Here is a 22,926-nt window from a genome sequence, read left to right as displayed (position 1 = left end):
AGAAGTGCACAGGTACCACATCCTTTTCATCCACTTCATTGTTACGGAGTACGGATTACATCCTTCGTCGTTTATCAATAGATGTGGTTGTGATCGTCGTGTGTCGATCGCTGGTATTTAACTTTGTCGAGGTCAGAGCCTGGGATTAGGCTTGGCCTCTTGGTATGGGCTATAACTACTCCGTACTCCGTATAGAGGTATGGAGCATGGGAGCTTACGATGGAGCCCAGTTAGGAGAGTCCTAAAAATAATCATGTTCATGTGGGACAATTCTATAGTTAATCTTTTCTTATAAGGATTTTACCGCTCAAAATTTTTTAATCGAATCTCACTACGTTCGCTATATAATATATCTGCGCATCTACGGACCACTCTGCGTTGAAAAGGTCTTGTGCTTCGTGGTGACATTTGATATCAACTAGTGAGCTACCCAAAATAGGCTGCCAAATATTGTTAGCTGAATCAAGATAGTACGGTAAAAAGTTACTGTGCCTTGGAGGGTTAAACAACACGTGCATGTTATGTACTATCCTCACATGAGTACGCAGCATCGGTCAATATACCACGGGTCACACGGGAGCTAGTTATGTTTCGCTAAGCCTCACTAGTTAAGTAGCCCACTGTGTAGAATCTATAAATGCATCAAAACCCAGTGGTGCTATTTTAGTAAGCTGAGTGATCTAGTGCACCCTTTATAATCTAGACATGCAGGCAGCACTCAATCTCGAGAAAGACAGCTACGACTTCTACAACAATAGATCGTGTCACTTCTAGGCAGTTTCATTGTTAATTGGAGTTGAATCTTCACATGCCTGTCTTAGTATTCAAAGTGTTGTAGGTAGGCAATTGTCCATGTTTCGGGCTAGATACATACTCGTCAAACTTAATGTAAACAGCGGCCTTGCAAGGTTGTAGTTACATTTGGAGACTGATGATTGGTAGCTACGTCGTGAAAGGTAACAACTATGGAGACACATCTCAAAAAGTACAACATGACACCCATCCCCGAACAGCTCTTACACGTATATGCTTAATAACACCCGGGCACACAGGAACAACCGCAATAAGAGGGAGGCTTTCTCTTGTCCATCTCCACGAGATATTGACAGGCTCCCCTCCTGCGCCTCTTTAACCTGGAACACCGGCATATCTTTGTCAACGCCCCTTGCGACATGAGACAATTGGTCTCACAGATGACCTGCTCGAGATGAGATAATTTTCTGGTCGCAATGGCAACAGGACTATAATTAGCCTGGATTGTCCCTAGTCAAATCGTCACATTCTATCTAATGTTACTATGGATCATGGCTGATACCTCTCACCAGTCAACGCGTCGCGTGTGAGACAGAACCCATGGCTTCTCAAAACCCAGAGCCACCCTTGAAAAGCTCACAAAAACTGCAATTTAACTTCGAGTTTAGCAGAGAGGATTGAGACCGGAGACGTGATGAAATATCTCATATATCTCATTGCGTTACCCAGGAGGATATTTGATAGAAGTCGGCGCTACAATAAACCTCATCCACAATGTTCACTGGCAAGAATAATGGGAAGGACATGGAAGGGGCTAGTAGTGCTTCATGATAGAGAAAAATGATGGCTCGTATAATAGGATTCCTTCAATGGAAGGCACATCAAAGACTTTGCACCAAAAAAATAGAACACCGTCCACCGAGCCCAGACTACTCAAGTTGTCGAATTGGGGTCGGACCTCAGAGGAATCTACATCATATCTCTTAGTGATTTGTCAGGCCAAGGTGAAGATGGCTATAGGTTGAATTACCAATGTTGGTACGTCTATATTTGGACAGTCACGCTCAATTTTCAATGCTTCAAAATGGCCAACACTATTGAACTTGTGAAAAAGCGCATGTACTGGCGCCTTTTTCATCTTCATGAATTTTTAGCTCTTCTAGAAGCCTCAACGCAAAACCGGCAGTAGTCAATACAGTCAAGACTGGTCCTATACGCATAAAACGCCTGGAACAAAGTTATTAGCGAAAACCCTGAGATAACCGGAGGATAGCTGCCCTCCTTTCAGACCTCGGCTTCACCACACATTAAGGATACTACTCCGAGAGAGCCGAGCCTTCGAACGCTGACTGGTAGTTCTCTGGGAGTTCTCTGGGAAGAAAGCAACCCCTTTTCCCCCTCTTTTAACTTGCCTCCAGAAATGAGACTCTGACTCCCGAAAAATGAAGCAACAACATCGAAATGCTGGCGACGGGTTTGTTAACTTCGCATTACGTCTCAAATAGTGGTAATGATATCTAGCTATGGCTTTTCATATCCTCATCTAATAACATATAGATCATGCAATGAGGGAAGAGCATCCAGCCAGGGATACATGCCACTATACGTACGCTGGCGGGCATGGCTTTCATATTTAATCTGCCGCCGCTGTTATGAGGGTGCCACAACTCAGGTTCACTGAGTCGGTTTAGGAATCTCTAGTTAAGTGAATACTTGCTAGATCTTTAGCGTACTTTTTATAGGTGCCCTAGCCCTGCAAGAGGGTTAACTTACCTTTCATTAGGGATGATCGGACTTATGCCATGAAAAATATGTCGGAGTTTCCCATTCAAGCAAAAAAGCCTGCCATCGCAGTAGTTGAGGATCTTTCTAGCGTTTTCAACAAAATATCTATGTTCGGGCCAAGACATGCATAAAAAAGTTGTTCGGAGAACTTCCAAGTTGGGCTTCAGTGACGCCCGGGTATCATCCCAACCTCCAATAGTCGGAGACTCGAAATTTGAACTGGTGAGGTTCAACCTCATTTCTGCTTCATGCTTCTCCAGATCGGCCCTTATCATACCTGAAAGTGGATACATGATCTCTTTCAACCCATTCCCAGAGATCCATATCTACTTGTATCGGACGATTGACTTAACCTGACAGTACTCGACCAGACCCATCACCCCGTACTCAATACCCATCCCACTCTCCTTATGCCCAGAAAACGGCACACGCGGATCAGGTCGACCAGGTCCATTAATGAAAACAGTCCCAACATCTAGTTGGCTTGCAATTCTCTGCGCGGTATGAACGGAATTACACCACACACTCGCACTCAGCCCCGTCGATGTACCATTGACAGCTGTTATCACAGAATCTTCGGTTGAAAATGGCACACACGGAATTATAGGGCCTTGGCCGTCAGCAATACAGTTCAGACAAGTGGTAAACGAGGTCTGGTCAACATTTGACTCACCAAATTGCTCCTCCATGACCAGAGATGACTCGGCTGGGGGATCATCAACAATCATAGGCCAAAGGAAAAAGCCCGAGTCCAGAGACTGCCGGGAAAGGTCGATTCGTCCGCCCTCTGGTTCATCAAGAGCAAAGATGTATCCGCGCTCCCGACACCCTGCAATCAGCCCCTTCAGTTTCATGAATTGCATTTCGTTCTGCACCGGGCCCATCACCGGGCCTCCACCGGATCCACATCCCACAGAAATAGACTTTGTGAATTCGACGAGAGCTTTTAGAAAATCCTCATAGATGCTCTTATGAATATAGAGACGTTTTGTGGCAATGCAGGATTGGCCGGAATTCCACCACGCACCCATGGCGACTTCTGGAATAATTTTTTCGATATCCACGTCTGGCATTATGATCGATGCGTCGTTTCCGCCTCTAGTTCTGTTAGCGAAGTTTATTGCTTTCAGGAGGAGTTAGTGACAGACAGCTCAAGTGTGACTTTCTTCATCGTTTTTGCTGCAGCTTCCATCACCTTCTTCCCCGTTGCCGTGGAGCCTGTGAATGAGATTTGTTGGATTCCCGGATGATTGACAAGATGTGGACCTAAAGTTCCGTCGTCGGCGACAACTTGGAGAACTCCGGGAGGGAAGATCGATTGGGCCAATTCAACGAATTTCAGTGTTGTGTATGGCGTGAATGGCCTGTTTTGTTAGGCGTGTTCATTCTGAGGTGAGGGATTCCTACGATGGCTTGACAATGACGCAGTTTCCTACTGCAAGAGCAGGCGCGATTTTTCCGAATGCTGTTCGGAGTTAGCTGTTATTGTATCACTTGGTGGAACGAATTTACAGAGCATAATCGGGTCTGTACAGCTGCGTGAGTTCAAATATAAACGCAGTGGGAGAGATGAGCCTCACAATTCCAAGGGCAGATCGCAGCTACAACGCCTCGAGCCTCGTAACGAACAGTCACAACTTTGTCATCGTCTTCAAACACCTGATGAGGAAGTGCATGAGATCCTGGAAAGGTCAACATTGGAGCCACTTCGATTCAAAGGGCACCATATATCACCTGGATAACGAAGCCAAAGAGGTGACCAGTGGACCTCAACCCGTGCAATACTTTCCTGGATTGATATTAGTCTCGAGGAACAACAAACACCAGCTTTAACAGGTCCATGATTTTCTTTCGTTGGGGTCAAGGTGATCTAACCGTTCGTCCAGTTTCTGCTTGGAGTAAAGCCGTGAATTGTGGAGCCAACTCCAAGAAAGCATCGGCGAATTGATCCAGCAGCCTGACACGAGCACTATACTCCAAGCTCGACCAGGCCGGAAATGCCTTTCTGGAGGCATTCACTGCATCGTTGATATCCTCTACTGTTGCGACTGGAGTATTCCATAAGGGCTTGCCCGTAGTTGGGTCCACACCACGATGAAGCTTGCTGGATCCCCGAGGCTTGCCATCAATGGTGTTGTGAAAACTATCGAACGACAGTTCAGACCACTCAGACATAGTGATATCTGTCTAGAAACTGGAGTATCGTGGTTATGATGACTCGACGCCTTCATATAGTTGGCAGGGGCACCGCATCAACATCGGCGAGTTTCGGGGAGTTCGGTGAAGACTCATAGCCGCATACAAACTACCCAGTCAAAGAGGGATATTATGAATTGCACATCCGTAAACGTATGATTTAGTAGGAAACATCGCTTATTGGACAGTATTTTGAGAAGAACTTAAAAACGTCCCATGTAATCCATGCCTCGTGTGAGCTACGAGGGTGACAGGAACATATCGCCATCGGCTCTTGCACTATAAGTAGCAATCCAAAGAACGTTGAATTGAGGCAGAAGATATCTACAGTCCTCATCCATCCTCTAAATCTCACTTTAAAATGAAAGCACCTGCTCATCTCTCACTGGGGATCCTGTTCCTGCTTCCTGCAAGCACTGTGCTTGGTAGCAAAACGAAGAAGCATGCGGAAGCGACAACTACAAAAGTGTCAGTCCCCATGCAATCAAGTCCCCTAGGCCCTCTATTCCATATTACACTTGGCACACCGCCACAGTCCTTGACTGTCCTAAGTGACTGGACGTGGATGTCACTTTTTGCACGTTCCGCAAACTGCGTGGGATCATACGATCTTGCAAAGTGCATCCCATCAGGCCAAGAATACTTCAATGAGAAAGATTCCAGAACATTCCTTTCGACCAATCTCTCCGCAACCGGTTGGGACGGGACTAGCTTCCTACCCGGATACGAATTTGCCGTGACCTACAATCGGGACAAAGTCTGTATCGGGGACGTCTGTGATGACGGAGTCAGTTTCCAACTTTCTGATTTCGATCTTGTCATTGATGAGGTGGTTCCATTTGGTGGCATCTTTGGACTCTCTCCTGTGTTTCCTTCCGAAAATGCTACATTCTATCCAGCTTCATACCAGGCTTACCTTGGAGGTCAGCTAGGCCCGCAAGTGGGATTCCATTCTTGCGCGGCATTGACTTCCAAATCCACATGCGGAGGAGGTGATATGCAGACTGTGTTTGGTGGCACGGCGGATAGGGAAGTTTTTGATCCCGCCGAAGTTGTTCGTTTCGAAGTGAACGTAGGAAACTGCCTCTTTGAAAGTTCTCCACTGAATGTCACTCCTTCTCGACACAATTTCTGGGCGATTGAGTGGACAGGAATGTGGATTGGATCGGATAAAGTCGAACTCAACCAGGAGACGTTACTCACCGGATGCGCTGATGGGAAACCCAGAGCTGTGTTTGATGAAGGCTCGGAAGGAAATGGTGCTCCGATTCCACTGAATGCACTTCCTGGCCTCCTGCATACGACAAATGCGACGGAGTTTGGTACAGGCCCAGAGGCATCATATCGACTGTCGACAGTTGAAAATCTTGACAGGTTTCCGACTCTCACTTATGAGTTCCAAGGGAAGCAGAATTACACTGTCTCACCCAGGTTTTATGTGAGTTGCACCAATGAAAGCTGCACACTCAACATCAAGACGTGGGACTTTTACTCGAATGGACCCATGGCATTTTTTGGACAAACTTTCTTCGCGGCTCTTTACGTGATTCTTGACTTTGAAAGCCTTCAAGTGGGACTGGCACCTTTGAAACAGAGCTTGATAGCTTCGTGAGAATCAAGAGCTGTGCAAGTAACGCGAACTCGAAAGTGCATTTCTGTATCGTATGAGGGATATTCAGGCAAGCGGTTTGAACACCAGAGAGAGAACTAGATAAGAGAATATTTAAATTCTGACCAACTTCACGTAAATGAATGAGCACGCCACTTTTTCATTCCGGTGTTCCCTGAGGAAGGTCTGTTTAGTCAAAGAGCTCCAAGCCTCCAAGAAGTTTTTTTGCTCCACCGGATCATTCACCCCCGCGACATCCAATGCTTTGACGAAATAGCCGGAGATAACAGCAATAATCCAGTTTACCACGGTGTTGGCATAGTCAACACTTGCCCTGGCACTATCAGAGCCAGGCTGCATGGTGACAAGAGTCTCGTACGCAGGGTGGATAATTTCTTCTTCAAAGATGTGTTCCACTCTCCAGAGATCTTGTAACTTTTCGAGCGAGGTCTCAACATCCTCCAACGATCGATCGTAAGTTGGAACTCGGAATGCCTTGGCAACGTCGGGCGGAATCCGGTTCTCCGTCACAAGACTCACCATGGCCTCTCGACAAGACTTCACTAATCCGGGGTAATTTGGGGTCCCTGTTGATGACTGGCCCACCAAAGATAGAACCAGAGTTCCATCCGATCGAAATTCTTCAGCTCTTAGATGGAGGAACTTGCATAGGTCTCTGTCAGCTTGCTCTTTGAGCAGAGCCTGTTCCTCGTTTGATTCAGATCCTTCCTTCCCATCAGACATATTGAGAGTGGGATATCGTTCCAAGTGATGAAGCGTAGCCAGAGAGAATCCTAGATAGACAGACCGTGTAGGAACGACCCTTTTGTAGAAGCTCTGCGCTACCATGGAGGTGAAAATCTTTGGACCGGGTCTAGTAGTTGGGAACCACTGAGTGTTGTTCATCGTGTTTGCCACCATGGTGAAATCGTTCCCGACGCGATCAGTGAAAATTAGATTCACTTCGTTGCTAATAGTGTCAGCGGCTGGCCTTTTGAAGAAAATGGCGCTCAAGACACGCTGAAATGGCTCGATTCTTTTATCAAAATTAGTACCCCGGGGATAGAAGCCGTTTTGCTGGACTTACGAGTTTGCGCCCTGAGCGCATCCGTATTCTACCACTGAAATGACCACTGGAGTTGTGCTTTGCCTCAAAGTTGAGTCGAATAATGGCAGAGCTCTCTGCATTGCTGCGTACTGCAGTTCTGAATTCTTATTGTAGAATCCACCACCCTGCATAGGCACATCGTTGTCCAAAACTTCCAGACATGGAACCGAACAATCCGGCGGATTTGCTACGGGGAGTAAGCCAATGGATTCTTTGGAAGCAATGGATAGCTGTTGAAGTGAAGGCATGGTGCTCTGGTGGTGCGTAGGTGGATGGGCATGCACGTAGGTTTTCCGGGGATGTCAGCTTGTACTTGTATTCGGAGGGTTTCTACGCCAGTTATTGACTGTACCATAAATCACCATCACTAAACTGAAAGGGAAGGAATGTTTTGCAATTTCAATCAGATACCATTTGGCGGATGAGAAGCTCATAGGTGAATTGTAGAAAGCACGGCGACCAGGAAACTCATCCACGCCGGCAAATCAGCAACAAAAACCCGAATACGATGAATATCGATCCACCGCTGCAAATCCTTAGTGCTTTTCCCCTGAGACCGATTCTCTATAATGTCGCGAATTGGATACGCGATAAGAGGCACGAACAAAAAGTGACAAGCAGTGAAGCCCAGACCAGCCCAGTACCATTGCGAAGATCGGAGACGGTCCAGTACCGGGCGATCAGTCAGCAGATTGGCGACCGAAGTGGAGACCGTGAGGGTGTTGAGACCGGCGACAATAAAGATTCCCTGTTCAAAGAAGCGACGGAAGTAACTCGGGAGGACCGTCTCCGTTTCGGCCTTATGCTCTGAGCGCAGGAAGCCTGACAGATACCAATGCTCATCCCAAGCATAGAGCAGTGCCGATGTGGTGGTAAGAAGCGGGGCAACGCGGAGGAGCTTGAGCGGGTCGAAGAAAAGCCCCGAAGCCATTTTATTTCCGGCCGTATACAGTTTAAGGTCTGAATATCGTAATCCGGTGGGAATAAGGATTGTGGTATTCGGACCAGGAGTGAGCTGAATGAAAAGGGAAGAAGTTGGAAGAGTACCATCAACCATCAACAAGTAGTGGCTGGAACGGGCCGAACAAAACCCGCCGAAACCCGCCGAAACCCACCGACCCCGGGAATTGACAGTCAAACCCCGAACTCTGGGGTAATGGATCTTGATCAAGTAGGAATTAAGCGATTCGACAGCCGGAAGAGATTGGTCCTACAGATCTTAATACAATGAAGATCTCGGATATACAACGTAATTGTTAGAATGGATACAAAAGGGAGAGAGAAGAAAAGAAGAGAGAGTTGATGAAGGAAGCAAGATCGATCTATCAGCAAACAGAAGCAAACAGGTAGCAAGCAGAATCTGGCCCTATCGTTGCCTAGAAAATCAGGACCTCACACCAATTAACTAACTAACTAACGTAACTAGTTAACTAACTAGCCCTCCCGGCCTCCAAACCGCGTCTCAGCTAGGGCGGAAGGATCTATGGCTAAACTACTCCGATGCAACTGAATTTAATCATGGTGGCTAGTTTCCCTGTGCAATTTACCCAGAGAACACACTTCCAAATGTTCTTACGAAATGTATGTTCTTCGCCTTCGCCTAGATCGCCGCCTTCCAGATCACTAAATACAAAGTAGTTGTGGAGACACCGCTCTACATTTTCAGGTAGTCCTAGAAACATACATTCTCATTACAATCCAAAAAAAGCCCTAACCTCTTGTTGTGGGTTGCTTTTCATCACACTCGATATTCTCCGTCATTCCAAACTCCGTGTTGAGCTCATCCCGAAGGTGCAGTCCCTTGATCAAAAATGCCAAAGGGAACCCGATTCCGGCAAATGGGAGTGCCACATACCAAATTAAGCGCAAACTGTCTACATAAACACGTATGATATCCAATTTGAGAGGCGAGCCGTTGTAAGACCGAAGGAATGTGGCGGTAGCATGTTCGTAAGCTCCACCGTTAACCATGAGCGCTCTGGTAGCCGAATCGGGAATGGAGACGACAAGCTTGTTTACGTGTGAATTGAATATCGCCGAAGGGATAGCTGTGCCCCACACAGACCCGAAGCTTCGTAGGAATGTCCAAGTCGCTGTGGCCCTGGCAACTTCAGACTCGGGCAAGGCCGCGAGGATAGCCGGCAGACAACTAGTAAAAACAAAGCCGGCGCCAACTCCAAACAAAATCTGAAACCCTACCCAGTCGCCCGTGGTCGAATGCTGATCAAGAAGACTGAAGAGTCCACATGCGATAGTCATCAAACCGAATCCCAAGAAATGAAAAGTGCGATAGTGGCCGGTGACCGTGATCAGAACTCCAGCCACTACCCCAAATGGTGCGGTTGTTGTCGCAATTGGCAGGAGCATGATCCCCGATCGTGTAGGTGAAGCCTCTAATACAGCTTGAAAATAGACCGGTAAGAAATAGCACGCCCAGTACAGGATCATTCCATGCAAGAAACTCAACAGGTAAGTCGTGGCAGATGTGCGATTCGTGAATAGAGAAATCGGCATGGTGGCCTTCTTCACAGCCGGAGAAGCTTCATAAATTAAGAATCCAACAAGACCGGCCATGCCTAAAACCAAGGGGACGATCGTGCGCCATGAAGACCAGGCATGCACAGTCCCACCCCACGTTAGAGCCAGCAGAACGGAGATCACGGCAAGGATAAGAACGGTGTTGCCCAGATAGTCTACTCGCTTCAAGCGATCGAGAATGGTGCCTTCTCGACGGTAATTCAGACGTAGGAACGGAATCAAAAGAGCGAGAGTGGCACCCGACAAGGGAAGATTGATGTAGAATATCCAGCGCCAGGTGGCATGTTGAGACAAAGCGCCGCCGACGATGGGACCGATGACCGATCCGATTGCCCACATGGAGCCGATGATTCCAACGTACTTTCCTCGTTCGCGGAGTGAGACGAGGTCACAGACCACAATCTCAACCATAACATTGATGCCGCCTCCACCGACGCCCTGAACAGTTCGTCCTCCGATCATCATCGCGGTGTTGTTTGCACCACCAGCGATGCCACTGCCAAGGGCAAACAGTGCAACCGAGAGAATTGTCAGGTTTCGCCGGCCGAAGATGTCAGCCATCTGTCCGAAAAGCGGCTGGACGGCCGTCGAGGCGAGGAGGTAAGAAGTAATTGTCCAAACATAGAGAGTTTCTGAGTGGAGTGCTGCAGCTATAGTTGGCAAGGCGGTCGCGATGATGGATGTATCGAGAGCCGCCAGAAATGCAGCCATACATAGAGCCGAGAATATGGCTACAAAGCGCCAGTCTTTCTTGGTGCTGGAGTCAGTGATGTCTGGCTCGGCCATGATGGAATGTTGCAAAGCCGAAATCTTCCCGTAAGAGATAGAAACTGGCATGAGCCAACATTTAGATACGAGAGTAAGTCATTTGAGACAATAAGATCGGATATGGAATCGCGCCGACGCATTCGGTGGATTATTTTGGCTGGCGAGACAAAGATCCTATGAGATATTAAGGAAATGATGCCCCCGGCCCCCGGCCCCCGTTAGATCTGGACCAACTTATCTTCACTATTGCATCTAGATTCTAGATGATGGCATTGGCTATGACATTCTGCAATGTCTCATTAGCCATCGTTCTATGCTTCTTTGTCCCCCGCATATGGAGGGTAAGCCTCAACCCTAGTGCCATTTGCCGATGTCAAAATTAAAATAATTGGACTAATTTCCAACATTTAGATCCTTGTCCACTCAGCTTCAGTTCTCAATCGCATCCCTGGTTCTCTCAAACATAAGCTCTCCGAATGGCCGCTTGTGATCGCCATCGCGAAAGGCAAAAGCCACATCACCATGGTAAATCTGCACCGCCAATACGGCCCCATTGTTGTTCTGGCTCCTGGGATCATTGGAGTCTCAGATCCGGAGGCAATTCGCCGCATCATTGTCACCGAAGACTGGCCAAAGTCTCATGCGATCTACGCGAATTTTCGACAAGACCCCGAACGCCCGACATTATTGGCCTTCACCGATAAAAAGGCCTATTCTCATCGTAAGCGACTGGTATCGTCTACTTTCGGCATTCGATATATCAGAGGAATGGAGCCTATTATGAGAGAATGTGTGGCCGTTGCCATTGATCAGATATCGTCTATCTGTGATAATAACCAAGGCGAAGCGATGATTGACATCCATCGACTCATTCGCGCATTGGCAGTGGACATTATTGGAGCCACTGTTTTTGGTGAAACGTTCAATGTTGTCAAGCAGGGAAGCCATCCGCTGCCTTCGACAATTGAGCACAGCTTAGTTCTCTCTGGCATTTTCCAGTTTCTTCCTTGGCTGAAGGGACTTCCCTGGTTCCCAGCACGAGATCCATACATTGATCAGTTCACCCTGGAGATTGTGACTCAGAGACGGGCTACCATGACCAAAGAACCTCGAAAGGATCTGTTGCAGAAACTTGTTGAAGCTGTTGATGACCGACCCGGCTCTTCATTCCGGACATCCGATCTACAAGATGAAGCCATTGTCTTGTTGACCGCTGGAAGTGAAACTACAGCCAACGCAGAAATTTTCTTATTGATGTTGCTGGCAAAGAACCCCAAAAAACTGAGGAAGTTGCACGCCGAGATTGACAAATGCTACCCGGATATTAAGCAAGAAACTACTGCAGAATTATCGCTGGAGCTGCCGTACCTGCAAGCATGCATCGATGAAACTATGAGACTCTATGCTGCCATGGCAAGTGGCAGTCCACGAGAGACTGTCAATGACACGGAGATACTGGGATATCAAGTGCCCAAAGGGACTACAGTCTTCCCGACGACAGCCACGCTCCATTTAGATCCTTCGATATGGACTGAGCCGGAAGAGTTCATTCCAGAGCGTTGGATTGAGTCGAGCCCTAGTGAACTGAAACGGTCAACTATGCCATTTTACCCTTTTTCTGCAGGAAGTCGAGTCTGCATTGGGAAGAATTTTGCGCTGCAGGAAATGTTCCTGTCTGTTGTAACGCTGCTGAGAAAGTTCACATTGGAGTATGTCGGCGGCCAAGACGAATCGACCGTCTTCAGGGTCGCGTTGCAACTTCAGGCTGGAAAGTACATGATGAAGGTTCGGTATCGATAATAGAAAGGAAGAATGTAACTATGAAGCAATTGGGGAGGAAATAGATGAATGTTGTGATCCTCAATGGTCAATCCGCTCTTCAATGAAAGTTGCCTGCCGGAAGACATACTTCACGTCCTCCCATGCGATAATCCGTTGATAAAATCGGGTAAGAATCGGAAACTCATCACGCATCTTTGAATCAATGACCTGCATAAAGGCCCAGAAGCATGCACCAGCTAAAGTGAAATCCGCCAAGCTTGGGTCATCCTCAGTAGCCAACCACTTCCGCCCATTCAAGTAACATTCCAAGCAGCTCAAGCCTCTGCGAAGAGTCACCATGGCCTTCTCCTCAACAGATGCATCGAATGGCACCATTCCAACTCTCCACATTACCAATTCTATAACTGGACTCATGATTTCAAGATCCGAAAATAAAATCCACTGCCGGATAGTGGCCTTTTCAAGGCTATCTTTACCAAGGAGCTTGTCGCCGAAAGGGCCACTCTCAGCCACATATTGTGCAATTGCGTCGGATTCGAAAATCAGAGTACCATCTGAACCTTCAAATGCTGGAACTTTGCCCAAGGGAAATTTGGCAAGGAACTCGGAGGACTGATTCGTGACGCCCAATCGAAATTCCCGGGGAACGCTGACTTCTAACCGGTTTACCTGGGCAGCTGCCAGTATCTACTTTCATGTTAATGAAAATCACTGGAACGTTGAGTATCGTGCGTGTACCTTTAGGGCCCGTGCATTGGGAGTATACGTGAATAGTGTACCGAATGCCATGGTTGACAAGGGTCAACGCGAATTAGGACTATGCGAATTCGTTGACTCGAGATAAATGATGGCTCTGATGATATCAAACTAAGTGAAATAAGAATAGCTACAAGCAATCTGTGACCTGGAATGATCGGATCGGCGGGTTCCGGTTATCGGTGGATTTCTAACTGTTGGTCCAGCCACGCAAACATACGCTGCTGTTTCACGCCGATTGCACCGATCTTAGCTTGCTGGCCTCCAAACTCCACACCACTCGGCACCCATAGTGCTTTCCGATCCTCGGGTAAATGGGTGAGACGGGTGAATATTCGGCGTGCATTCAGATCAGGCGTGAAGTACATGGTGTCCTGCGCCCCTGTAACCAGAACGGCCCCATTGATTTTGTGGAGAAACTCCGAATCATCTGACTGCTTTAGAGTAAATTTTTGCATGGTGCGCATCACATCTGCGGGCGTGGTATCTCCATAAACCCACATACTATGTCCGAACTCCCATGCCAGTTGGAAGCTTTGACGAGACAATACGGCCACAACCGAATTGAAGACCGAATCGCTCATCCATCCAGAGATCCAACTATTGATAAACCAAGAAGGCATACGCGTCCGTGTAACGTGAAACATATCGTAGAATCCATCGCATGAAACGCACGCTTTGATTCGAGGGTCGGCTGCTCCCCGTAGGGCGAGATAACCACCCATTGATGCTCCGAAAATAGCAATGCGATTCACATCGATTTGATGGGCGGAGGAGTTCACTGGAATAACGGCCTCGATTACATAGTCGAGAACACGTGAAATCACAACTTCCCAGTCAGGTCGAAAATGGCGTTTTTGCTACGCAGAACAGCCCCCTGGCCCGGTCCATCAAATATGAGGACAGCATAGCCCCGTTGAGTGGCCCCGGAAGCAACATAGAAGTAGAGCTCTTCGCCTATGGAGTCAAAACCACCGGTGTGGATTAGAAGTGGAGTACCATGAGGGAGCTGCTTGTGGGCCGGGGGCAGGAAGAGGTAGGCAGGCAAAACCATGTCTTCGAATGGAATTTCCAGAAGAACAACCTCTCCATCGAGTAGCTGAATGGCTTTTCGAAAGCTTGCCACACTTCTTTCGAAGGCCTCGCCCATTTTTGGGTCAGCGGGATTGCAATGCAGGAAGAATTCACTTGCTCTCCAATAGTTTGAAGCTCGAAGAAAGGCCCACCGAGCTGCTTCGTGATCTTTGGCTTCCAGGGCTTTGGCTCCAAGGCTGTCTGCCATTTGGCCAAATTTGACCCATGATCTATGCCAGCTGTCGATATTTCCATCTTGGATGCAAGATTGTGCAGCTAGACATTCGCCCACCTCGGCCCCTTGGACAGGGGCGGTACCGATGACTCGAAGGAACTCAAACTCAAAGAATTCGGATTGAAAGAACCAGCCCATAGTGTGAGATTGAAGTCTTGGGAGTAAGAAAAATGATGTTGAGCAAAGTTTCAAATCGAGTTGAGAAAGACTGGCTTGCTTCAGGACCATTGCTAGAAAGAATGGCGCCCTGTGTTGACAACACCGGAGCAAAAGGTGGACTCGTAATTCGGTGGATTTACGGACCACGAAGGCCGATCGAGCTAAATAGTACCATTTGGCTGCTCTATACCACCTGTCATCGGATAATTCATTCTAGGATCTATCCTTAAATCGTTCTAGTGGCTGTCTCCTGGGTACTTCATCGTCCTTTTCCTTGCATCTTCTACATCTTGTATTATATGGAAAGTACCACAAAGTCTGGTTCACCTGAAACATACCATGAAGCCATCAGAATATCCTACGGAGCCCATCGTGGTTGTCGGTGCTGGCTGTCGTTTCCCGGGGGGCATCAGTAGCCCGTCTAAGCTTTGGGATGCCATTTGTTCACAGCGTGACGTTCTATCGACAATTCCCCCTTCTCGGTTTAATCCAAAAGGTTTCTATCATCCTAATGGTGAGCGCGATGGAAGCACCAATGTCAGCAAAGCATATCTTCTCGAAGGAGATATCAGCGCTTTCGATGCCACATTCTTCGGCATCAATCCGCGGGAGGCTGAAGCAATTGACCCACAACACCGAATGCTTCTTGAGACAGTGTACGAGGCTATGGAAGATGCAGGCCTCACGATAAGCAACATGAAAGGCTCCGACACTGCGGTCTACGTTGGTCTGATGACTGGTGACTATCACGAACTGCAAATTCGCGATCCAGAAAACATGCCCATTTACATGGCAACAGGCACGGCGCGTAGCATTCTCTCCAACCGGTTGTCATATTTTTTTGATTGGAAAGGTCCATCCATGACCATTGATACTGCATGTTCGTCAAGTCTGGTAGCGTTGCACTACGCCGTTCAATCACTTCGCGCCGGTGAATGCCAGGTTGCTGTGGCTGCTGGTGCCAATCTCATCCTGGGACCTGAGATGATGATTGCCGAAGCAAACCTTCACATGTTATCCCCCACAGGAAGGTCACGTATGTGGGATGCTGCAGCTGATGGATATGCTCGTGGAGAAGGTTTCTCTGCGGTGATGCTGAAAACCCTATCCCAAGCTATCGCCGATGAAGATCACATTGATTATATCATTCGCGAGACTGGCGTGAACCAGGATGGCCGAACCAAAGGAATCACAATGCCTAGCTCTTCATCACAGGCAGCGCTGATTCGCCAAACTTACCAGAAGGCTGGTCTCGATTGCTCCCGTCTGGATGATCGGTGTCAGTTCTTTGAAGCTCACGGCACCGGAACCCCTCGAGGAGACCCGATAGAAGCTCAGGCTATCCACGATGCCTTTTTTGCATCCAAGTCTTCGGAGAAGTGCAACTTCTATGTTGGCTCCGTCAAAACCGTGATCGGTCATTTGGAGGGGTGTGCCGGTTTGGCCGGCCTGCTCAAGGCAGGAGAAGCGGTTCGCAGAGGACAAATTCCACCAAACATGCATTTCAACCACATGAACCCTGAAATAATTCCCTTTTTTAATGAGTGCACGGTTCCGACTAAAGCCCTCCCATGGCCTACCTCAAGCGGTATTCGACGAGCCAGTGTGAACTCATTTGGATTCGGAGGAACCAACGCCCATGCGATCATTGAGAGCTATGATCAGCCACACAAGGAACCCTCAACTTCAAAAAACTGCTTACCATTGCCTTTCACATTCTCTGCCTCCAACGAGAGCTCATTATCACCAAATATTCGCAACTGTGTGGAGCTCCTGGAATCAAATGATTCTTTGGAGCTTAATGATGTTGCGTCCGCATTGTTGACTCAACGTTCCCAGCTCTCGGTCCGGGTTGCCTTCTCTGGGGCTTCAAAACAACTCTTTTTGCCCAGATTCAATTTTTGTTCTATCTCGCCAACCAAGGGCCTACAGGCTCTCAAAATTAGTTCAAATTCTTTCTAACTTCCGGCTCTATCTTTTGATCCTATTTTATAGGAATTGAAGGATGGCTGTCGCCGGTGGTGGAAGAAAACCAAATTCGCCCCCTGAAACAGAGTTTTCAAAGGCACCCCCCAAGAAACCACGGAACCACTTTAGTACCATGGAGGAGCTCGCTCAGAGTGCTAGAGAGGTGCTGAACACAATGGAAAATGACGGAAGAGGTGAGATATATATTATCAACTTTGTGAAATCCGTCGAGCAATACGCACTGAACTCCCTGAAGGGGGACAAACCGCAGGTTCAGGTCATGGAAAAGGTGCAACAGGCACTCAACCGACTCGACCAGCGTATGGATAGCATCGAAAAAGCTACGACGGCGATCAAAGCAACAGCAACGACACCGTCCACACAAACAAGCAATTCGAACGACTCGGCAGCCTTCTGGGCACGGCTCCAGAAATGGGGACAAGGGACCGGCTCCGGCCCCCCCCCATCTCTCCCGACAAGCAATGGATCATCCTCGATCGGAGTTTCGCCAGCTGAGCTCCGCGAAGATCGAGAGATTATCGTCAAGATTCGTGACAGCGACACCCGCGAAACCCTCCGCCGGCGGACACCAAGGGAGATCGTCGAGCAGGCTGAGAGGACACGGGAGCAAGCCGCCCGGAGGAAAGCCAGTGCCCCCCTTGGTGGTGGCTGCCACTTCTTAGCGGCGAAGGTTCTCCCCTCTGGGGATGTGAAGATGACGGCGAATAGCGCTTCCGGTGCGGAGTTGCTACGAAAGCATGCTGACGGCTGGTTGAAATCATTCGGCCCAGCAGCACATGTTAGGAAGCCGACATGGGGGGTAGTAGCGCGCGGTATCGATACGAAGACGATGCTGTTGACACAGGAGTCGATGGCGGGGATGGCGAAGGAGCTGGTACGCCAAAACAGCCACTCATGGGGTGATACCCAGGTTGAAATCCTCCACCTTGGCTGGCTAGTAAAACCTGGCAAGCGTCGTGAAGGCTCTATCATCATTGAATTCACCGACCCGGTGGTTGCAAACCAGGCGATCACGCAGGGTACGCTCTGGCAGCACCAAGTGCACCAGACTACCCGCTTCTGCCGAGAAGGCCGTTCGAAATTATGCCTGAAATGTCAGAAACCAGGACATGTACACTCACAGTGTCTAAACGAATACCAGTGCGGCCACTGTGCGAAGCAACACCCGACCTGGGAGTGTGCTAAGCAAGGGGACGTCGAAGTGAAATGCGCCAATTGTGGCGGAGGCCATAGGCCAACGAGCGACGCATGCGAAGTAAGAACAGCAGCGAAAGAAGGGGCAAGACTAGCACTGGCTAACAGCCCTCTATTCCATCGTGTGCCACTCCACTTCCGGCAAAGGGAGACTACGAAGGGTAGTACCACTACCTCCCAGTCCCAACAGGGACTCGATACCCCAATCCACGCGCCGCAGCAAACTGCACAGCGCACGACGATATATCGGGCAGCACCTACATCGAATCGGACGGTGATCGCATCGCATCCGACAGAGAACGCACCTCATCCGACAGAGAACGCATCGCATCCGACAAAAGAAATTCGGAGGATGTATACAAAGGTTGGGGTGGAGAAGCCCCAACGAAGAAAGGAGCCCAGCCATGTGATGCGAACTAGATCGAGAACGTCGGAGGATGACGATCTACCTATCATACCAGAGGAGCTCGCTGAAACTGCCTCAGCAGTAAGCCAGTCGGCTCGCTCTTTGAGGTCACAGAACCAAGAGACTATGCAGTTCATGACAGATCCGGAGAAACAGCTCCAGACGTCATATAAGAAGAGGAGGATGACAGCACCAGCTGATGATATGGCGGAGGACTACGTTATGGATGAACAACCCCGAACGACTCGGCGATACCAACTGGTACGACACAAAGTTGCTGAAATCGACGAAGATGCGGAAGAGGAGTTCCATGATGCGTCGGAGCACAGTGATGATCCAGGAACAGACACCAACAACACCACCACATCTCAATGAATTACTTCCAAATAATTCAATACAATGCACACAACGCCCATCCAGTCATGGCCTCATTTCTGTCAGACAAAGCAGTCCAGAAAGCGGATGTGATTGCGGTTCAGGAACCCTGGATCAACTCTCAATCAACAACAACCCACTACCCAAACAAGGCCACCCACCAACTAGTCTTCCCGAAGGAGTTGGAAGGTGAACGAGCCAGGGTCTGTCTGTTCGTGTCGAAACGGATCGATCCAGGTTCCTGGTCATGCAAGACGGTGTCGAAAGGATACCAGCTGCTGAAACTGCGGAGGAACCATCTAGATGGGTGGACAGACCTCTTTATGCATAACATATATAACAACGACGATGGTGAAACGGTGGAAAAGCTCAATAGAGAGCTTGCCCAGAGACCATACGCAGAACATATCCTGATCGGGGACATGAACCTACACCACCCAACGTGGAGTGGAATAGGTTCCAAAGCGAAAGCGACCGCAGCAGCAGAGAGACTTTTAGATATCGCGGGGATTCATAATCTGTCACTGACGACAGAGACTGGATCACCGACATGGCGAAGAAACGAGCAGGCATCGGTCCTAGATCTCACCTTTGTCAGTAACACACTAGCAGAGAGGGTGGTTGAATGCCAGGTCGGTACCGATCATGGGTCGGATCACTACCCAGTAGTGACAACAATCGACATCGGTACCCCGCCATACGAACCACCAAAGAGGAGAAACTGGAAGGCCACAGACGACAAGAAGCTGATAGAATTCATCGAGCGACAACTCACCAACACCACCACCAACACGAATAATACCACCACCACCAATACCACCACCAACCCCCAAAACCTCACAACAGCCGACGATGTGGAGGCTGAGTGCCAAGCATTCATCCAAATCATCAACGACGCAGTCGATATCTCTACACCATGGGCGATCCCTTCGCAGTGGGCAAATCCCAGCTTCACACCAGAGTGTCAGGAAGCAGTCAAAGAAGTTCGACAGCTCCGCCGTCGACACGAACGGACAGGGGACCCTTACGACAAAGAGCTATACAAAGCAGCACGAAACCGGAAGACCCGGCTGATCAAGATCGCGCTCCGTCGATACCACCGCCGTAAGGTACAGGAGGTTATCGAGGAGGGTCCTGGCGGTATGTGGAGGATGAGCAAATGGGCAAGAAATCGGCAGGGGGCATATGACCAGGGGGTCACGCCGTCAATCAAGATACCAGGGGGACTAGCCGAGACAGTCGAAGAGAAAGCAGCTGCTTTCCAGCAAGCTTTCTTCCCAGTACCGCCACCGGCAGATCTCTCTGACATCGATTCGAAGGTGATCAACCATGATCCGACGGAGATCAATCGAGGGCCAATCCGCTTCCCAGAGATCACACACCAAGAGATCAAACAGGCAGTCAAAGCATCGCCACCAGACAAAGCGCCAGGAGAGGACGGCCTTCCGAACTCCCTATGGCATAAGCTTATTGAGATACCGACAGTACTCGACACCATCTCTCGAATTTACAACGCGTGCATACGGCTTGGTACCAACCCAACACACTTCCAGAAATCGATTACAGTGGTACTACGTAAGGCTGGTAAGCGTGACTACCAGCTTGCGAAGTCATACCGGCCAGTTGCGCTTCTTAATACACTCGGCAAGTTCCTCGAGGCAGTGGTTGCCCGACGAATTAGCTACGCAGTGGAAACATACAAATTGCTTCCGGATACCCATTTCGGCGGGAGGAAGGGAATCTCAGTCGACCATGCTATCCAGTCGATCATCGGCCGGATACGAAGAGCTTGGGGGAAAGGCAAGATAGCAAGCATGCTACTACTTGATGTATCCGGAGCGTACGATAACGTTTCTCACGAAAGGTTACTCTACAACCTCCGCAAAAGGGGACTCGGTCAGCTCGCACCTTGGGTGAAAGCATTCCTTACATCCCGAAGTACTAGAATCCGTATACCAGAAGGGGTGTCAGAGAGTATCCCAACACCAACTGGTATCCCACAGGGGTCACCTCTCTCTCCAATCCTTTACCTAATCTACAATGCAGATCTGGTAGAGGGCTGTGAGGGTGTGAAGACAAGTGGATGGGTAGACGACGTTGCCTTCATTGTCATCGGGAAGGATGAGCATGAAACCATCTCAAAGCTGCAAAAGGCATGCCAATATGCCGACGCCTGGGCAGCTAGGCATGCCTCGGTGTTCGATCCTAAGAAGTATGCCCTTATCCACTTCGTTAACCCGGAATCTGGGGGGGAAGAGCACACACCACTAGTACTGCAGGGCACCACAGTACAGGCCACCACAACAGCGGAGCGGTACCTCGGGGTCTGGCTAGACCCAGGGTTAACTTTCCAGCACCACCGGCAGCAAATGCTTGCTAAGGCCGGCGTCAGTTTACAAGCACTAAGAGGACTGACTGGCTCCACATGGGGAGCATCTCTCTCCGCTATGCGTGCTATCTACCAAGCAGTGATGATCCCACAGATGCTCTTCGGAGCAGCTGCCTGGCACTCACCGCTGACCAGCACACTAAGAGAACGAAGCTACGTGAAACAATTTGCAAACATCCAGTCAAGGGCAGCCTGTTTAATGAGCGGTGCCTTCAAAACAACTGCTAGGGAGGCACTGGATATTGAACTGCATTTGCTACCTATGCAGCAGCAGCTTGACCGGCTAGTCCAGTTGGCTGCTATTCGTATACGTACAGGCCCGGCATACGCAGTGCCGAAAACAATGCTAGTGGAGAGAGGACACATGCAAAAGCAAAGGGGGGGGTATACACCGATGGAGGCCCAAACCTGGAAGAAGGGTGGCTGCCTCACTACACCCTTGGGGCCATTGGCGAGTACTTGGGAGAGCAGGAAGGCATACATCCAGGCACCATGGACCAAGCCACCAAGGGTATACATTGAGGAGAGAGAGCGAGCAATAAACACACACAAGCGAACCACCGAACAACTCTATGCACCAGCAAGGCTCTATACCGATGGGAGCGGGTATCAAGGCGGCATTGGGGCCGCAGTGTACCCGGCATACCCATACAGGCGGAATGAAGCCAGGCTGTGTAATATGGGGACCGACGACGACGCCACTGTGTACGCTGCCGAGCTACGTGCTATCGAGATGGCATTGGAAGTCATCAAAGAAAGGTTCAATGATGACAACGAATGGCGGGACTGTCTGGCTAAGAGTGGAGTGGTCATCTTTACAGATAACCAGGCGACGCTCAGAGCCATCCAAAACCCACGAATGCCATCTGGCCAGGTATATCTTGAAGGATGTCTCCGGCTGTTGGAATGGTGCAATGATAAAATCCAGGTGGAACTACGCTGGGTCCCCGCACATGAAGGCATTCCGGGGAATGAGGCTGCAGACATGTATGCAAAAGAAGCAGCTACCACCACCGAGACCAACATTCATGATACCAATGCCAATGCCAACACCAATGCCAACACCAATGACAACACCAATGTCAACACCAATGTCAACCACAACCGATCTATCCGGCTTGCCGCCGCAGCGAGCAAGAGTGTGAAGCGAGAATCGACGATCGCGTGGGAGAAGGCATGGACAAAGGGAGGATCAAAGAGGACAGCGAGGAGGACGAGGAGGATGATCGAGGTGCCAAGCAAGTCAAATTTGACTTATTGGAAGGGCCTGCGGAAAGCGACAACATCAGTTTTGATCCAACTCCGCACAGGTATCATCGGACTTGCTGAATATCTGTCCAAAATCAAGCGAAGCGACTCACCGCGCTGTCAATGTGACCTGGGAAACCAGAGTGTGAAGCATGTCTTGCTGGAGTGCCCGCTTCTGAAGGAACTGCGGTCGGAGATGGTGGAGGAATTGTTTATGGAGGGGGTGTCGACAACGCTTGGAGAACAAGCAATGTTGACAGAAGTGAAGGCAGCGCCGATCGTGGCGAAGTTCATGATCGCATCGGGACTCTTGGGACAGTTTCAGTCAGTGGACTCGGTCGCCATGGGTAAGGAGCAGGGGGAGGAGGATTCAAAACCGAAACCAACCCAAGACACTGCGAATGTTGGAGAAACAGGGAACACATCACAGTGGCCGGGCGCCAGGTCCGCCGAGGTCACCTCACACCAACGCACATGGAGAACAACGCACGCTGCCGATGAAGACGAAGAAGCATGGCGCCATGACCCGAACCTATTCGTGTTCGACCTGCCGGAGTGATGC

At 49.3% G+C, this 22,926-nt stretch overlaps 12 protein-coding genes across 12 annotated transcripts; 5 read left to right on the top strand and 7 right to left on the bottom strand.

Annotated features, from left to right (window-relative positions):
• Positions 1 to 2,864: 2,864 nt before the first annotated feature.
• Pdw03_8712 (aldehyde dehydrogenase) lies at positions 2,865 to 4,713 on the bottom strand (the record flags this gene model as incomplete). The annotated part of the gene is made up of 8 exons (XM_066102042.1): positions 2,865 to 3,148; positions 3,212 to 3,636; positions 3,687 to 3,902; positions 3,946 to 4,003; positions 4,051 to 4,065; positions 4,119 to 4,220; positions 4,273 to 4,327; positions 4,414 to 4,713. The coding sequence occupies 8 exons, from the start codon at positions 4,711 to 4,713 to the stop codon at positions 2,865 to 2,867; spliced, it is 1,455 nt and encodes a 484-aa protein (XP_065957125.1).
• A 382-nt stretch (positions 4,714 to 5,095) lies between these two features.
• Positions 5,096 to 6,346, top strand: Pdw03_8711 (Aspartyl proteinase; the record flags this gene model as incomplete). Its single annotated transcript, XM_014682430.1, has 1 exon — positions 5,096 to 6,346. The coding sequence occupies one exon, from the start codon at positions 5,096 to 5,098 to the stop codon at positions 6,344 to 6,346; it is 1,251 nt and encodes a 416-aa protein (XP_014537916.1).
• Positions 6,347 to 6,457: 111 nt separating this feature from the next.
• Positions 6,458 to 7,699, bottom strand: Pdw03_8710 (putative caffeine synthase 2; the record flags this gene model as incomplete). Its single annotated transcript, XM_014682429.1, has 2 exons — positions 6,458 to 7,379; positions 7,431 to 7,699. 2 exons carry the CDS (start codon positions 7,697 to 7,699, stop codon positions 6,458 to 6,460), a joined length of 1,191 nt encoding a protein of 396 aa, XP_014537915.1.
• A 182-nt stretch (positions 7,700 to 7,881) lies between these two features.
• Pdw03_8709 (putative caffeine synthase 2) lies at positions 7,882 to 8,508 on the bottom strand (the record flags this gene model as incomplete). Its single annotated transcript, XM_014682428.2, has 1 exon — positions 7,882 to 8,508. One exon carries the CDS (start codon positions 8,506 to 8,508, stop codon positions 7,882 to 7,884), a length of 627 nt encoding a protein of 208 aa, XP_014537914.2.
• A 653-nt stretch (positions 8,509 to 9,161) lies between these two features.
• On the bottom strand, positions 9,162 to 10,775 carry Pdw03_8708 (MFS transporter, putative; the record flags this gene model as incomplete). Its single annotated transcript, XM_014682427.1, has 1 exon — positions 9,162 to 10,775. The coding sequence occupies one exon, from the start codon at positions 10,773 to 10,775 to the stop codon at positions 9,162 to 9,164; it is 1,614 nt and encodes a 537-aa protein (XP_014537913.1).
• A 504-nt stretch (positions 10,776 to 11,279) lies between these two features.
• Pdw03_8707 (Cytochrome P450 monooxygenase, putative) lies at positions 11,280 to 12,557 on the top strand (the record flags this gene model as incomplete). Its single annotated transcript, XM_014682426.2, has 1 exon — positions 11,280 to 12,557. One exon carries the CDS (start codon positions 11,280 to 11,282, stop codon positions 12,555 to 12,557), a length of 1,278 nt encoding a protein of 425 aa, XP_014537912.2.
• Positions 12,558 to 12,617: 60 nt separating this feature from the next.
• Positions 12,618 to 13,328, bottom strand: Pdw03_8706 (Alpha/beta hydrolase, putative; the record flags this gene model as incomplete). Its single annotated transcript, XM_066102041.1, has 2 exons — positions 12,618 to 13,226; positions 13,278 to 13,328. 2 exons carry the CDS (start codon positions 13,326 to 13,328, stop codon positions 12,618 to 12,620), a joined length of 660 nt encoding a protein of 219 aa, XP_065957124.1.
• A 143-nt stretch (positions 13,329 to 13,471) lies between these two features.
• Pdw03_8705 (Alpha/beta hydrolase, putative) lies at positions 13,472 to 14,020 on the bottom strand (the record flags this gene model as incomplete). The annotated part of the gene is made up of 2 exons (XM_066102040.1): positions 13,472 to 13,895; positions 13,971 to 14,020. The coding sequence occupies 2 exons, from the start codon at positions 14,018 to 14,020 to the stop codon at positions 13,472 to 13,474; spliced, it is 474 nt and encodes a 157-aa protein (XP_065957123.1).
• A 98-nt stretch (positions 14,021 to 14,118) lies between these two features.
• Positions 14,119 to 14,742, bottom strand: Pdw03_8704 (Dipeptidyl aminopeptidase/acylaminoacyl peptidase; the record flags this gene model as incomplete). The annotated part of the gene is made up of 1 exon (XM_014682424.1): positions 14,119 to 14,742. The coding sequence occupies one exon, from the start codon at positions 14,740 to 14,742 to the stop codon at positions 14,119 to 14,121; it is 624 nt and encodes a 207-aa protein (XP_014537910.1).
• Positions 14,743 to 15,102: 360 nt separating this feature from the next.
• On the top strand, positions 15,103 to 16,725 carry Pdw03_8703 (Polyketide synthase; the record flags this gene model as incomplete). Its single annotated transcript, XM_066102039.1, has 1 exon — positions 15,103 to 16,725. The coding sequence occupies one exon, from the start codon at positions 15,103 to 15,105 to the stop codon at positions 16,723 to 16,725; it is 1,623 nt and encodes a 540-aa protein (XP_065957122.1).
• A 43-nt stretch (positions 16,726 to 16,768) lies between these two features.
• Positions 16,769 to 18,727, top strand: Pdw03_8702 (Reverse transcriptase, putative; the record flags this gene model as incomplete). The annotated part of the gene is made up of 1 exon (XM_066102038.1): positions 16,769 to 18,727. The coding sequence occupies one exon, from the start codon at positions 16,769 to 16,771 to the stop codon at positions 18,725 to 18,727; it is 1,959 nt and encodes a 652-aa protein (XP_065957121.1).
• Positions 18,728 to 21,096: 2,369 nt separating this feature from the next.
• Pdw03_8701 (Reverse transcriptase, putative) lies at positions 21,097 to 22,923 on the top strand (the record flags this gene model as incomplete). Its single annotated transcript, XM_066102037.1, has 1 exon — positions 21,097 to 22,923. One exon carries the CDS (start codon positions 21,097 to 21,099, stop codon positions 22,921 to 22,923), a length of 1,827 nt encoding a protein of 608 aa, XP_065957120.1.
• Positions 22,924 to 22,926: the final 3 nt, after the last annotated feature.

This window comes from Penicillium digitatum, chromosome 3 (genome assembly GCF_016767815.1).
Source record: "Penicillium digitatum chromosome 3, complete sequence".
Lineage (NCBI taxonomy): Eukaryota > Fungi > Ascomycota > Eurotiomycetes > Eurotiales > Aspergillaceae > Penicillium > Penicillium digitatum.
The sequence above is the reverse complement of the archived record's forward strand: the minus strand, read 5'-3'. Positions and strand labels throughout refer to the sequence as shown.